Below are 13,984 nucleotides of genomic sequence, written 5' to 3'. Positions count from 1 at the left end.
ACCAGGCTGGTTGACAAGGGGGATTTAAAGTCTTCTCTGAAGAAAGGTGTTTTGTTTTCCCCTTAGGCCTCACACAAGTCTTTCACAGCCTCTTCTTGGTATTTCAGCCACTAAAATTATCTCCCTGACTTTCATGTGCTTTATCCTTGTTAGTTCTGCACTGCCCCACTCCCCCCACAAATGACTGTTGCTGATTTTAACACCTAAAAGGGAGAAAACAGGAGGCAGAAACACCTGATAAACATGGCAGTTTAGAAAAAATGGAGGTGGAGGGAGGAGGAGGAGGGGGAAATGAATTATAAAATGGGAAGAACACCACTAAGACCTCTCTCTGTGTTAATGTTTTAACAATGAAATCATAGAGCCCCAAGGAACTGTTTCCCGATGGGATAAGAACATTACAGATTAATGTTAGCACTGAAAAATGCATTTATTTTTCTTCAGCAGCCCCATTTGTACTGTTTGCAGGATGCTACTGAGCACACTGCACAGCAGAGTGGACTAAGGTGTACAAGAAGCAACTAGCTTGACACTGGATAACAGACAAAAGAAATTTAATGAATCTGTAATAATTTCTCTGCTTTACTCTGCTTTTCTTTCTCCCTCCTGCCCCCACCTACAAATAGGGACATTTGTATCATATATCCCGAGGTGTATTTACAGTCACATGTTCATGGTGGGGAAGACTTGTCCCTGTAGGAACCATTAGGAGTTTCACCACCAGAATCAACCTCGCTAAATGTCACCTAAGATTTTAATCTACGTGTGCATCCTCACAGCCTAACCCACTTAGTAAAAACTATTCAGAGTAGATTGCAGGTTGCATGTTATCATGTATTTCATGATAAACAAATATCATAACTCATGCAGAGACAATTCAGAAAAAGTTCAGATACATACATATAAGTATTAGCAAAATAGAAGAAAATAAAGTATTAAGCATAAGGTGGTTTAATTATAAATTTTGTATTTATAGAGTTAGTAATTCCTGTTTTCTCCATTATGTAGAATATGGAGAAATAGAAGAACATGGGAAAAAATATAGGAGAATAAAACAAGTTATAGGTTTTTGTTTGTGTCTTGCTGTTATATGAGTACCTTGGAGATTGTGATTTTTTTTTTCCCTTGAGGGATTTCTGTTTTATTTTTCATGACAAGAAAAACAGTCTGTGGTACAAAATGAAGGTATGTGTAGCAGCATTTAAATCACCTAGCTGAGGCATGCTGCTAAAATGTTACATCAGCTTTTGTCTTTAAAGTGTTTGTAGGGGAAGAAAATAGTATGGTAAATAATAAATTTACTTGCCCTAACTGGGTTGTGAAATACCTCACAGAATGGATAGATGTAGCTGACGAAGATGAAAAGACATGTTGGACTATTTGTCTAAGCACAACAGGAGAATTTATAAGACTTGACAGTTTTGGATGTTTATTAGGATTTAGCTGTGTTCTAGGGAAGAATAATGAAAGTCATAAGTGATTGCAGCATGCTGGAAATTGGCATCTGGAGATACCAGGAGGATCCTGAGTTGTCTCCACTAGTGCAACAAAAAATCCTGAAAAGCAGCAAGCTGAACCATGAGGTTGCATTGTCACTTTAGCTATTTATTTGATGACTTTTAACTGTTGGAGATGGTGAACAGAATCCAGAACATTTTGTTTAAAGCGGTAAAATATTCTTTTACTATATCCGTGTCCTAAAAAAAAAAAAATATCTCCATTTTTGTAAAATGTAGCAGTTATTACAGTTTTTTTTTTGTTTACTTACCTTTAAGAAAACCAGCTCTAATACATTTGCTCTGTGAACATACCACAGATGCAGGTAATAAATGAGGACTCTCATTCCAGTTTATATAATTATTTCCACTCTTTGTGCTAAATACTATTTAAAAGCCATAATTAATGAGACAAAAAATGTGAGGTCCTTTAAGATGGTTACCTGGTACTGTCTTCAGCCTGCTTCTCTGGGGAGCACTATTTTGATTATTTGTCTTCTGTTTCAGTCACTCTGGGGCTGATATACCTCCACTATCAGAGGAAAAGTGCATCAGTAAACCTATGCTGTGTCAGCCCATTCCTTTGGTAAGTACAATTTGAAATTCTGGAGAACCTTCTTTCTATCTTGTTGTCTGCTCTGAACTGAACGTACACCCTTCAGAACTGCAGGTTTTCAGAAGGTAAGTCTGGTAGGTCTCTTCTGCCTATTGCATGACAACCAGAAGATGCACATGATTTTATAAACATCTCTTAGATTTCAGCTAAAGGATCCCTCACTTCCAGATACAGCAGAAAGGCTCTGTGTTTGGGAGAGAAAACTCATAAGGATTTGTTTTATTTTGCTGGGACAGGGCAGGATTTGCTCCTCTAGACTCCTGTCACGGAATGGGCCATTGTTCTGTCACCATGTTTATCAGTTTTCTGGGAAACCAGCTGAGTTACAAGAGATGAGACCTATTTCTTCATCTGGTCTGTTTCCCAGCTGGCATCAGGGCCATCTTCTGAACTCATATGCAAATTTGGGGCTATGAGAGAAGGCATGAACTAGTTGGTAAGTGGTCTTTCCACATCTTTACAGCTCAGTCCGTAGATGATCCTGAGAAAGATTAATTTATTCTCATGCTTAAATTGACTGGCACCAGATGTCCTATAGTGATTTCAAGATGCATACTTGAAAGTGCCACAAACCTGACTGCTGCTTTCTGAGCCCACAAACTATGAAGAAGATGAGTCTAATGCAATGGGTCAGTCTTATCCATGTGGGTGAATGGGGATTAAAGCCATAGGGACAGCATCTTGTCTTGTCCTGGTGAAGGCGATGAACATGCTTGCAGATCTCAGCCAGAAAGACTCCAACGGCACGAATAAATACAACCTGAAAACAATGTGCATTCACTCTGGCAAGCCCTGCAGAGATACTAACCTTGGTCTGCTGAGATCGAACAGCCTGAATTATCTGAAATGCTGGTTGCAACATTTCACACCAGCTGAAATATTTAGCAGTGCAGTCTTCAAGGATCATGAATAGGAATATTAAATTCTTGAAAAAAGCAGATACAGGAAAATATTTCTTTTATGAAAGTCATAAAAAAATGCATTTCCTCCAAATCCCAACATCTGAAACTGTTTTCTAAGCAGAAACATCTGTCTCTTGGATAAGACCAAGTCTCTTCTAATACAGGACAGACTCTGATTTTCTTCCTCCCTTAATCTGCTTTTAACCTAGCCAGCTGTGCCAAGGGTCTGTTGCTGAAATTGCCAGTTCTCAGCCATACACTATGGCCACAGTGGGATGTTGACATGTGGATGATTGCCTCCAGGAAGTACTTGCTGTATTCAAAAGGTGTGTGAGAACACAGGTTTTGGTGGATGAAGAGTGTAATTGATGGTTGTCCTCAGAGTTGAAATTTTTATGGAAAAGACTAGTGCATTACCCCTGAATTATCACTACAGCCAGACCAAAACCAGTAGGTAAAAAACTCTGCTTCAGGATCAAGAATATGTTTCTTTGGATAATTAGGTACTGCAGACTTGAGAGTGAATGTCTGAGTCTCAGAGTCTCCCTCATTCCCCTATCCCCTTTCAGAATATTCTATGGAGGATAATCAGTCCTGCGAGTCTTACCAGTTTCTGAATTTTGCACAGTTTCCTAGTCACACTCTAACTCATTTTTTAGTATCTTTCCTGGAGATTAAAATTTAATACTTTATCTTTACAATATATATGGAGACAGAAATATGCTACATTTTCTGTGCAGGATATTTTCACTGAGGTTCAAGGGCATTTGAAATATGTGTTTGGAACATGATGCTTGTTTCTTTTCTGCAGTATTTAAAAAGTGACTCCTGATTTTGGGTGTTTGGCTCCAAATGACTGCTAGGACCTAGTTTCCAAAGAAATCACATTATTTACACAAGCAGAGGACATGTGGGAGTTCTGCAGGCTTACACTGATAGCTGCTGATGGCTGTTCTGCTCCTGACCTCTCACACTGTAATAAAACAGGCATGGATGATGGTCATGTGTACTCACAAAGTGCTTTAACAGTGCTGGATGCGTGGTTGGGCACCAGAGGAGATGTAGGAAGTAAATCCTTGTCAGAACTCCAATCTGAGTGCAAATGAAGAGCAATACCCACTTTCTCTGGAGCAGTGACCTTCATTCTTGTTTTATTTGTGGGTCCTGAGCAAATTTCCAGTAGGAAAGCAGGCTCCTCCTTACAGCAAATATTAATTGCCTGGTAATAGCTTCCCTTTTCTAATCCTAAAAAGTCCCAGGACTGGAACTGTTGCTGTAGAGCATCCCATTGTGAACAATGTCACAATCTCAGTCATTCTTTGGGTCAATGAAGAGGAGAAAGGGAAACTGTCTCTGAAACAGTCTGAAGGCTGTATTTTTCACCTCTCAAAAAAGCATCCCCTCGTGTTAATACAACGTCTCTTCATTTTCATTGCTAGTCCCACTTTAACTGTCACCTTGCAGGGAGGGGCTGCAACAGAGGGAACTAAAGGCCTGGACTCCTCTCCTGATTCTCTCAGAGAGGTGCTGGCCCTTCGGCAGTGGTGAAACGAAGATCTTCTCTGGGACAAGGTTTGGGCAACAATCCTAAAGTGCAGGGTAACCTGGCAGAGACCACTGCACTACTTTTCAGAAACTCTGGAAGAGACTGGGCAGCACCTGGGAAAGGGTTGAAGGAACTCCAGAAAAGCTGTCCTGGTTTCCTCTGGGATAGAGTTATTTTTTTCTTTTTAGTAGATAGAACAGTGCTCTGTTTTGGATTCAGTATGGGATTTGCTATGAGAAGAATGCTGATAATACACCGATGTTTTCAGTTGTTGCTAAGACATCAAGGACTCTCCAACTGACCATGTCCTGCTGGTGCGCAGGTGTACAAGAAGCTGGGAGGGAGCACAGCCACAGCACTGGACCCAGATTGGCCAATTAAATATTCCATATCATGTAATATCATGCTCAGTATATAAAGAAGGGGTGGCCAGGAGGAGGGGGTTCTCTCTTGCTTCTGGGATTGTGACTGTGGGATCTTGGTATTTCGGGATCGCTAGCCGGGAACAGGCTGGGTATCAGCCAGTGGGTGGTGAGCAATCACATTGTGCGTAACCTGTTTGTATTTTCTATTATTGTTTTATTTTATTACAATTGTTAAACTGTTTTTATCTCAACCTATCAGTCTCCCTTTATGCATAATTCCTCCATCCCCTGGGCGGCAGGAGGGTGAGCAAGTGGCTGTGTGGTATTTGGCTGCCAGCCTGGTTTAAACCATGATAAAAGCTTAAATATTTCTGGTGGTGTTTGGGGTTAAAGTCTGAGGCACTGTAACTGCATATATTGCATAAAAAGTTTTAACTAAGTAACTTCACAAGATGGGTAAGAAGAAGTAGCTAACATCCATCCTGAACAGTTGCCACTGCCATTTCTGTGTGACGGAGGAGAGGTGATGGGTGGCATTTGTAGGACAGACTCACTGAACTCATTGTCCTCCCTGGGTGCTTTGTTAGCAGAGTGAGTAATACACTTTTTTTCTATTAAACCTAAATATTGCACATTATACACAAAATCTTTCTGAAAGAGATTTAAAAGCCAAGAAGTTTACTTTTAGTGCATTGGTTGAAGTTTTCAGGAAGAAAATTGTGAATCTACAGGGAATAGCCTAGTTGTTATGGTCACAGCTGTGACACACACTTTGGGTGTCTATGGGTAATGTGAGAGAATATACCCAGGCCCCTTCTGCTCCCCCTTCCACCCACCGCTGCCGCTCCTTTTCGGAACCTTGCAAAATGAATCGCAGCTAGGACAACAGTGTCACCTGCTGGTAAGAGAAGTGACTGCCCTTGAGTGGTTTCATTTCCACTGCATATCGCCGATGGCTTTTGTGTATTCTGCGAGCATACCGCTTCTCACCTTTACATTAAAGGTGACAATGTGATGAAGTGGTGGCAGTAACAGATTCAGAGATGGCAGCATTTCTTACAATTTCTTTGTTATTCAAACATTAGAGGTTTTCTGAGATTTGCTTAACGAATTATAGAGTGGCTTTGTTGATACAGCTTTTGTTTATGTTACTTACATTATTTTAATACAGTTTTAAAATCGAGGCTGATACTGACTCACATTTTGTTCTGCATTTGCTGTTGGTTAAGAATACATAAGCGCCTGGTATAGATATCACTTGCTCACCTTAAAGCCTTCACTTAAAAGTCTGTGGATCTCACACTTTTGTGCATGTCTTAACACATATGTATCTATGTATTTCACAAAGTTGGTCAAATGAGTGATCAAGTGGAAGAACACAGCAAGAAAAGCGATTCTGTCCAGGAAACACCTGCAGAAGGAAATGTGTCTCCTGCAAAGGACTGCTCAGTAAAACAAAAACAATTGGTATGACTTCTCTAGTACCATTTTATTATCAAAATACTTACATTTGCCTTCAATTTCGTCCATAATTACAAAAAAGAAAAGCTGGAGTCAATAAGGAAACATCAATGATAACAACAGTGAAATGAGTCAAGTTTGCAGTGCAATGATTTAGAGAGCTAAGAGCACTTCCGAGCTCAAACAAAATAGTAAGTAGGGAAATAGGAGAGTACTCTTAAAGGGAGGACTATCTCCATAGCTTATTTTTTGTTTCCAACTTGAAATTGCATAGTTTATGATCGTGGACAATGATGCTGAAGCATATTTTCTGCATTGGAAATCTACCCCAGACTCCAAATGTCTGAATAATGCAAGTGCATGGAATTGCCCTATAGTTTTTCAGGAGAATGCAACTGAAGATGCACAGCATCAACCACCTTGTAAATAAGTGCATTTAAGTGCACGGATATTTCTAAATCACTGCATCAGCAGATTTGACTGAACCGCCACTGCTTTCCCCATGAGGAGAAATGAAGGCACGCACTTGTTTGTGAAAAATCACTGTGGACTCTGGAAGGAGTAACACCTTCCAGGGAAGTCGAGGTGTGGCAAGTCAGTTCCATTTACCTAAGAGGAGAAAACATAAATTTGCTTGTATGTTTGTGCCTTTGCATAATGAATGACAAATGTATGTTCAATGTCCACAGTCATTGACCGAAGAGAAATTGTTTGATACAATGCTCATGTTTGTTTGACTTTAGACACAACTGTCAACATATATGGGCTAAGTGGAATGGCAATACACATAGCTGATGTTTTAACCTCCAAAACTATTCAGCAGTTTTAGCTAATTGCAAACACGAATTCCATAAACTAGTTTGTTTCTCAAAAACTGTGCTCAGTTCAGCTTCTTTATTTTTGTCCGTGCTTTCTTCATACTCCTCACTTGTGCAAATGCTTCCTTCCTTCTAGACATTTCCCTTGTCCACAGTTTGTTTGGACAAAGATGGTTTCTAGGCATTTGAGGGAATAGTGAAGATAAGGGTGAATCCAGTTGAGATGCTTATATCGTAGTACTTGTTTTTACACTATGGATAAAGCTGAAGAAAAAAATACATGATTCTGCCTCCCACAAGACTTTCAAACTCCATGCTACTGTAACATGTATTCAGACTCATGGTTGTTCCCTCTCCTGTCAGGATGCACAGTCGGTCAAAGGAATACTCAATTAACAGTTAGACTAGCAAACATTTTAAACAAGGTGATCTTAATTTAGGTTGAGTTTTGCTTTGTTTTCCTACTTATGTTGTTTTAAGTTATCATGAATAGTAATGTCATTTGAAAGCCAGTGAGGACATTTGGCAGCTAATAAATATTTTTTCTGATTGTACTAACTATAAACTTTCTGTTGTTCATTTACAGCACAGAGTTGAGAAACAATTAAAAAACTTAATCTTTCAAAATCCAGGACCTTGGATGGCTGAGTTCAATCCTGCAACTAGAGAGCAGAAAAAGAAAATGAACATGTCACAGATGAAACAAGTTTTTTTTAGTAAGCCCAAGTAAGATGTGCTAATTTATTACATATTTTACTTCAAAAAATGGCTGGTATGCTGTCTACTGAATAGAAATGAAAATAATAAAAGCATTAATATTTTTCAGAGACATTTCTTACTACACATGAAAGCTGTGCTGGGAAAAAAAGCTTTTTCTGTGCAACTTAAGGGTATTTTGATTTACTTCTTTGCCTTACTTTCCTTTTTAAGAACAGTGGCTGTTGCAATTAGGATATAATGCTGGTATTTCATTATACTGTGAGGTTGTTAAAGAGGAAATATATATGTTCCTGGATGTTTTCCACATTTGTTTGGTTTAGTCTTCGAACATCTTGAAGCATTCTCTGAGAATCACTTTTTGTTTTCTTTTGCAGAGTTACAAAGAAGTATGACAAACATGGCAGGCTGCTTTGTAATAACTTCGATTTGTGTGATTGCCTAGAAGAGAGCTGCCAGGGTTGCTTCTATTCTTGCCCCAAATGCAATTCAAAAAAATGTGGACCAATATGTCGCTCCAATAGGAAATGGGTTTATGATACAATTGAGACTGAAACTGGGGATGTGATCAGCTCATTGCCATTTTCTGTCCCTGACTGATTTTGTTCTGATGGTTTTTGCACCTGAGCAAAGTTCTTATTTCTTCACATTTTATTAAAGTAAATCTTGGCTTTAAGAATTGTTTCTAGTGAAGTGCCTGGCAGTGGTGCTTGTGCTTCTTTATTGCTGTCTACCTAGCAGACTTTAAGCTTCCCCATTAAGTAGAAGTATGTATTTCATTCGTCCTCACCCTTACAAGTTTTACTGAGACATCCAGTCAGTCCTCTCTAAACGTTGACTTTCTGAAACTGAAGTTGTCTGGACTGCTGTGGGAAGACAATTTTCTTACCCTGTGTGCTGGGTTTTGTGTGGTGGAGTTTTTGGTAGTGGGGTAGGTAGAGAGACTGGGAACAAAGTTGGGCCCTGGAAGAAGGGAGGGGTGAGAGGAAGGTGCTTTAAGATGTGGTAATGCTTCTCACTGTCCCACTCTGTCTGTTAAGTGTTGCTGTTGTCAGTGTTTGAATTAGTGATGTTGATTTTCTTCCCCTAATGAGTCTGTCTTTTTCTGGTGACTGTAATGGATGAATTTGTCCTTATTTCAATTCCTGAGCCTTTTACTTTATTTTCTTCTTCCCATTCCTGAGGGGGAAGGGTTGAGTGAACTGTGTGGTGCTCAGTTGCCCTCTGGGCTCCAACCACAACACCCTGATAAGCTGAACCACATTACTTGTAAGGAAGTTTTTTCTTACAGATTTCTCTCATTTATTCAGATGTATGACACAGATCTTCCTTTTGCTTGTCCAAGTGTCTTTTCCTTATGATGCATTCATGTCCTGTATAGATGAGGCAGGAGACATTGGAGATAGGCAGGAGTTATTTGAGACTAGGTCACCACTTCCCATGTCTCCTGTATATAAAACAGAGGAGAGTGGAAATGACTCTGCAATTCTTTCTTCCTGTCCAGGCTACAACACTGAAACCAACATGTTCCATCAGTACTTTTTTTTTTTTTTCCAGAATATGACACACTCAATCTTGATCAGTCACTAATTATATAGCTAGAGGCAAACTGATTGGGTATTTTTGCCTCTGGACAGAAAAGTCTCTTCAGTTCCAGGAGTTTCCTCTTCATGCAAGACTTGACACATTTTAAATACCATAATTTACACCCAGTCTTCTTATGAGGTGGGTATTCTCATTCATGACGGACACTCACACTCTTTCTGAGGAGTGAGGGTCCCTCCGGATCTTGAAGGGGGAAAGGCTGCATATTGCTGCAGGCAATCTCCAGGAGTGTGCTGCTGATGGGGGAATCATTCCCTGGGTCCAACACTTGTTATTTTTGAGGAGACTCTCCAACTTCGAATGTGGCACCACTTTTCTCCCCTACAAGAGGCCATTTTCTGTAGACAAAGACCTCTTGCTCCAAGGCAGAGATACCTCCCAGTAGAAGAAACTTGCTGGAACAGATCCCAAGAATGCCTTAACACCACAGTCTTCTGACTTCATACCTTGGAAAGATTTGTTGCTCCTCTCAACTAATGACACCTCAGTACTTAAGGTTGTACTTAACCATTCGGTATCAAAAAACTTCATAGGAATATATGCTATGGTGGTTAAAACATGCTCTGTTTGACAGTCAGATCTAGTGCTGTTCTCTCATATACCTCACTGGTCCCAAAGTATCCCTTGACTTGGACTGGGATTCCAAGTAGTCCACATCATCTCTGAGCCATAGTTCTTAAGGTAGATGGAAATCCTGCCAATGTAGTCAGGGATTGGTTTCTTATTCCAGGTGTGCCACAGACTCATTCTGGACTTGATTGAATAAGCAACTCTTCAAGAAGATAGAGTTGATTTACATGGACAGGAAGATGGCAGCCTTCCTTTGAAATAACCTCAAGATCTGAAATGGACATGTTTGAATTAGCTTCACTTCCTTTCCACTTAAAGAGAATTCCTGTGGATTCCTGTGGTAAGACTACAGGTTAAATTTTTTGAGTAATGTGATTAAACCCAGATTGGTGTAAATCTTTAGAATCCCATTATTGAATTCACTGGTGTTACTTTGTGGTTTTTAACATGGACTGTACCTCTGTCACAATCATAGCTAAATGCAAAGTATAAGAGATCTCTACTAGAAACACACTTAGTGCAACCTTGAAATATAGCACAAACCCTGAAAAAACAGAAGTGAGAGCCAAGATAAGGATAATGAAATAAGAGGATGTTGCAGAGGTGGTTCTGCTGTGGTTTGAGAATGACTCTTTATTGTTGCAATGATCCTGCTAACTTTTCCCCCAATTCCAAATGAGCAGCCGGCAGTGCACAAATATAATCTCTATTAGGGCAGCTGTACATGGGGAAACAAACAAACAAACAAACAAACAAAACCCCCAGTAAACATATGTTTATAGTGATTGTGGAACTTAGTTGTAGATACATGTATATAAAAATAACAACAGAGGGCCTATATCTAATAGTTTTTGTTAGGCAATTACATAATGCCACACTGCATGACATTGTGGTTTTAAATAAAGTCCCTTATCAGAAAAGGCAGAGAACATTTCTTAGTCTCTTACAAAACTGGACACTCTCCAGATGATACCAGATCACCTTTTTACCTTATAATATGTCAGTCTAAACAAAATAGGTTTTTTTTTTTTCTATGGAATAAGTTTGCTTTAGAGAGATAATGTTTAAAATAAAGAGAAGCAGATCAATGAGCTGTTCCATAAAGACTGTTGGTCCTTCTCCTCTCTCTCCGCTCCACCCCCCCACCCTGGATTATGCAGGTTAAACAGTTTGTGATACTGTGAATTTACTTTCCCTGTCTTTTCCTTGTCCACATGGTTGGTTTGCTCACGGCTATCAGTGATCACATTGTGGCTTAAGGAAAGATGAAAGCACATGTACATATTAAACTATAGCCTAGATAAGATAGATCTCTTAGTCTCTTGCCTAAAAATTGATTCAGTTTCTTTGTTTTGAATTCATTGTGCCTTCCACTGTACTTCCCTTGCTTAGAATCCATATCTATCTGGAAGGAGATACCCTCTGCTTTCTTAGATGTTATTTCTACAAAGTCAATCATCTCATGGAAATGAACGATGTGTATGACTTTTGTGTAGGTAGACATGGTTCTTTCTCTACTAACCTCCAATGTGCTTGGCATTTTCTTATTGGGATCGTCTCGATTCCAAAGACCCTACTGTGCATCTCTTGCCATTTACAGACTTGAAAACTCACAAAACAAAGAGCTATGCAAAGCATCTTGTTGTTTGCCTTTACTGCACTCCATTAGACTTTAAGCCAGAAAGTTAGCCACTGAAGACACTTGTTATTTAGCAATTTGTCTATACTTCTTGATATCAGAAGTTGTCACAGCTCTGAGGAACAAACCACAACAGATGTCCTTATATATTGCATTGGATACTTACAGCTGCTCCTAAAACAATAGCCAATTTAAAGGAAATATTAATAAAATTATATCATGTGGCTCAGGCCACAATGAAAGCCAAGGCCATTAAATATTACAACTTTTAATGTGCAAAGGTGTGCTAAAGACAAAAGAACACTCGAGGCTTTATCAGATGAGTTAAGAGATGGGAATTTTGAAGAAGGCAGACCAAAGCTCTTCTGGGGCATGAGGCTGACTAGCTAGTCAGCTGTAGCAAGGTCACCACTCATATGTCTGCCTCTTTTTCCATGCTAATAAGTGGGCAAAATTATGCTGACTTTTCTCTTGCTCAGTGTTTGCAAATGCTTCATGCAAAGTTCCACAATGAAAACTCAGAATTATTTATACAAGTGATTTTATTTAAAGGCTCCATGACTACTAATCTACAGTTACATATATAACATAGCACCTCTGAAACACAGATTAGGAATACAATAGGTTATAGCACTGTAAAACAACAGGCAGAAAATAGAGATTTTTTTACCCCGAAGTTTCCAAATTTTGTATGAAAAGTGTTATGGGATTCCTGTCCACATAGAGATTCAACATCAGGTAACTGCAGTAAACTGCATGGTGTTTAGTTTACCTACAGTTTTAAAAATGATGAAGGACAATCAGCCTTGGGAGAAGTCAGATTTGTGGTTCCAGGAAGTCTAGATATTTCAGTCACAACCTGAGACTGATAAACTGTCCTTCCTGGCTTAAAATTAAATTCTATATATTGTGAGGTGCCATTCAATCCCACCACATCATAAATCCATACTGTTATTGAATTTATACTAGTACATTTGTCAAGAATTTGTCAAGAAATCCTCTGTGGTTCAAAAAAACCACAGAAAGGCATTAAAAAACCAAACCAAACCAAACCAACACACTTTGAACTCTTTTCCAGACAATTTTCATGGTCCTTTTAAGATCTCCTAGAAGAACACAACTGAACTTGCTCTATATACATCCACACCAGAGTAGAACACAGATTTGATTCACTTCAGTGGGAAAACCAGAAGAGCTTGACTAAAGAAATACAGACTGATACTTTCTGGATAAACATTTGCACCAAAAGCATTACAGTTGTTGCAGCTCTATTAAGTTTCTTATCTAGTTTCTGAGCTAACTGCCACTTTGAACATTAGTTATAACATGATACTTGAATTTCATTAACCCTAATTTGTAATCTTGTCATGAACCATAGAAAGACTTCCTGTCCTATGATTTGCAGAGGGCAATACACCTTTTCTCCATTGGCCTGGCCCTGCAAAGTACTGACTTGCTTCCACCTGCACTCAGGAGCAAATGTATGAATGTTCATCCTTACAGGATCATATCTGTTTGTGTTATAATGGAATAAATTATGGCCTGTCATCCACAGCTGAATCTCCTGTATGCTCACAGATGCCTTTGATTAAAGGAGTAGGCTATACAGCCCTGATTTCCATTGTGAAGCACTGCACCATCCAAATAATCTGACTCCCTTCACATGACTAGATGTAATAGTGTTCACCTATAAGCACAAAAATAGCAAACAGTAAACCAGTATACAGAACCAATAAACTAAGATCCCCCTGCCCTTATTCATAGTCCCCTGCCCTTACTCTTTCCAAGCAGATTCCAAGTAGTCCTGTTGATTTTAATATTACTCATCTAGTGGAACACAAATAATGACACAGAAAGAATGGCAGATTGTTTCATAATGAAAACAGTCACAGACAGCAACAGGAGTATTTATTTCTGATAGATGTAATTTAGCTGAAACACTTAGAACACTCTACGAGAAAGAATTATTTTTTCAACAAGATTTCAAAAGCTGAGCTATTTAATACTGGGTAAGAGGCACAATTCAATCCCTGCCACACAAATATATAGTTTGCTAACTTAAATTGCTTAAGCCACTTGCAAGTGAATATTTATGTGAAACATTATTGGTTTATTTTCATTGAGTTGTAGGACAATTATTTAGTCAATAAATAGTGTCAGGAATATTGTACAAATCAGATTTTGAAGGAGATCAACATGTTATTTTTTGTGTACCTTCAGAAGTAAAGAAAAGTAACAGAAATGAAGAT

At 39.0% G+C, this 13,984-nt stretch overlaps 1 protein-coding gene across 1 annotated transcript; it reads left to right on the top strand.

Moving 5' to 3' along the window:
- The first annotated feature begins 6,281 nt into the window (after positions 1-6,281).
- ARL14EPL (ARF like GTPase 14 effector protein like) lies at positions 6,282-8,521 on the top strand. The gene is made up of 3 exons (XM_074813717.1): positions 6,282-6,392; positions 7,791-7,930; positions 8,299-8,521. The coding sequence occupies exons 1-3, from the start codon at positions 6,282-6,284 to the stop codon at positions 8,519-8,521; spliced, it is 474 nt and encodes a 157-aa protein (XP_074669818.1).
- Positions 8,522-13,984: the final 5,463 nt, after the last annotated feature.

This window comes from Strix aluco, chromosome Z (assembly GCF_031877795.1).
Source record: "Strix aluco isolate bStrAlu1 chromosome Z, bStrAlu1.hap1, whole genome shotgun sequence".
NCBI classification, from domain to species: domain Eukaryota; kingdom Metazoa; phylum Chordata; class Aves; order Strigiformes; family Strigidae; genus Strix; species Strix aluco.
This window is presented reverse-complemented; position numbering and strand designations above follow the sequence as displayed.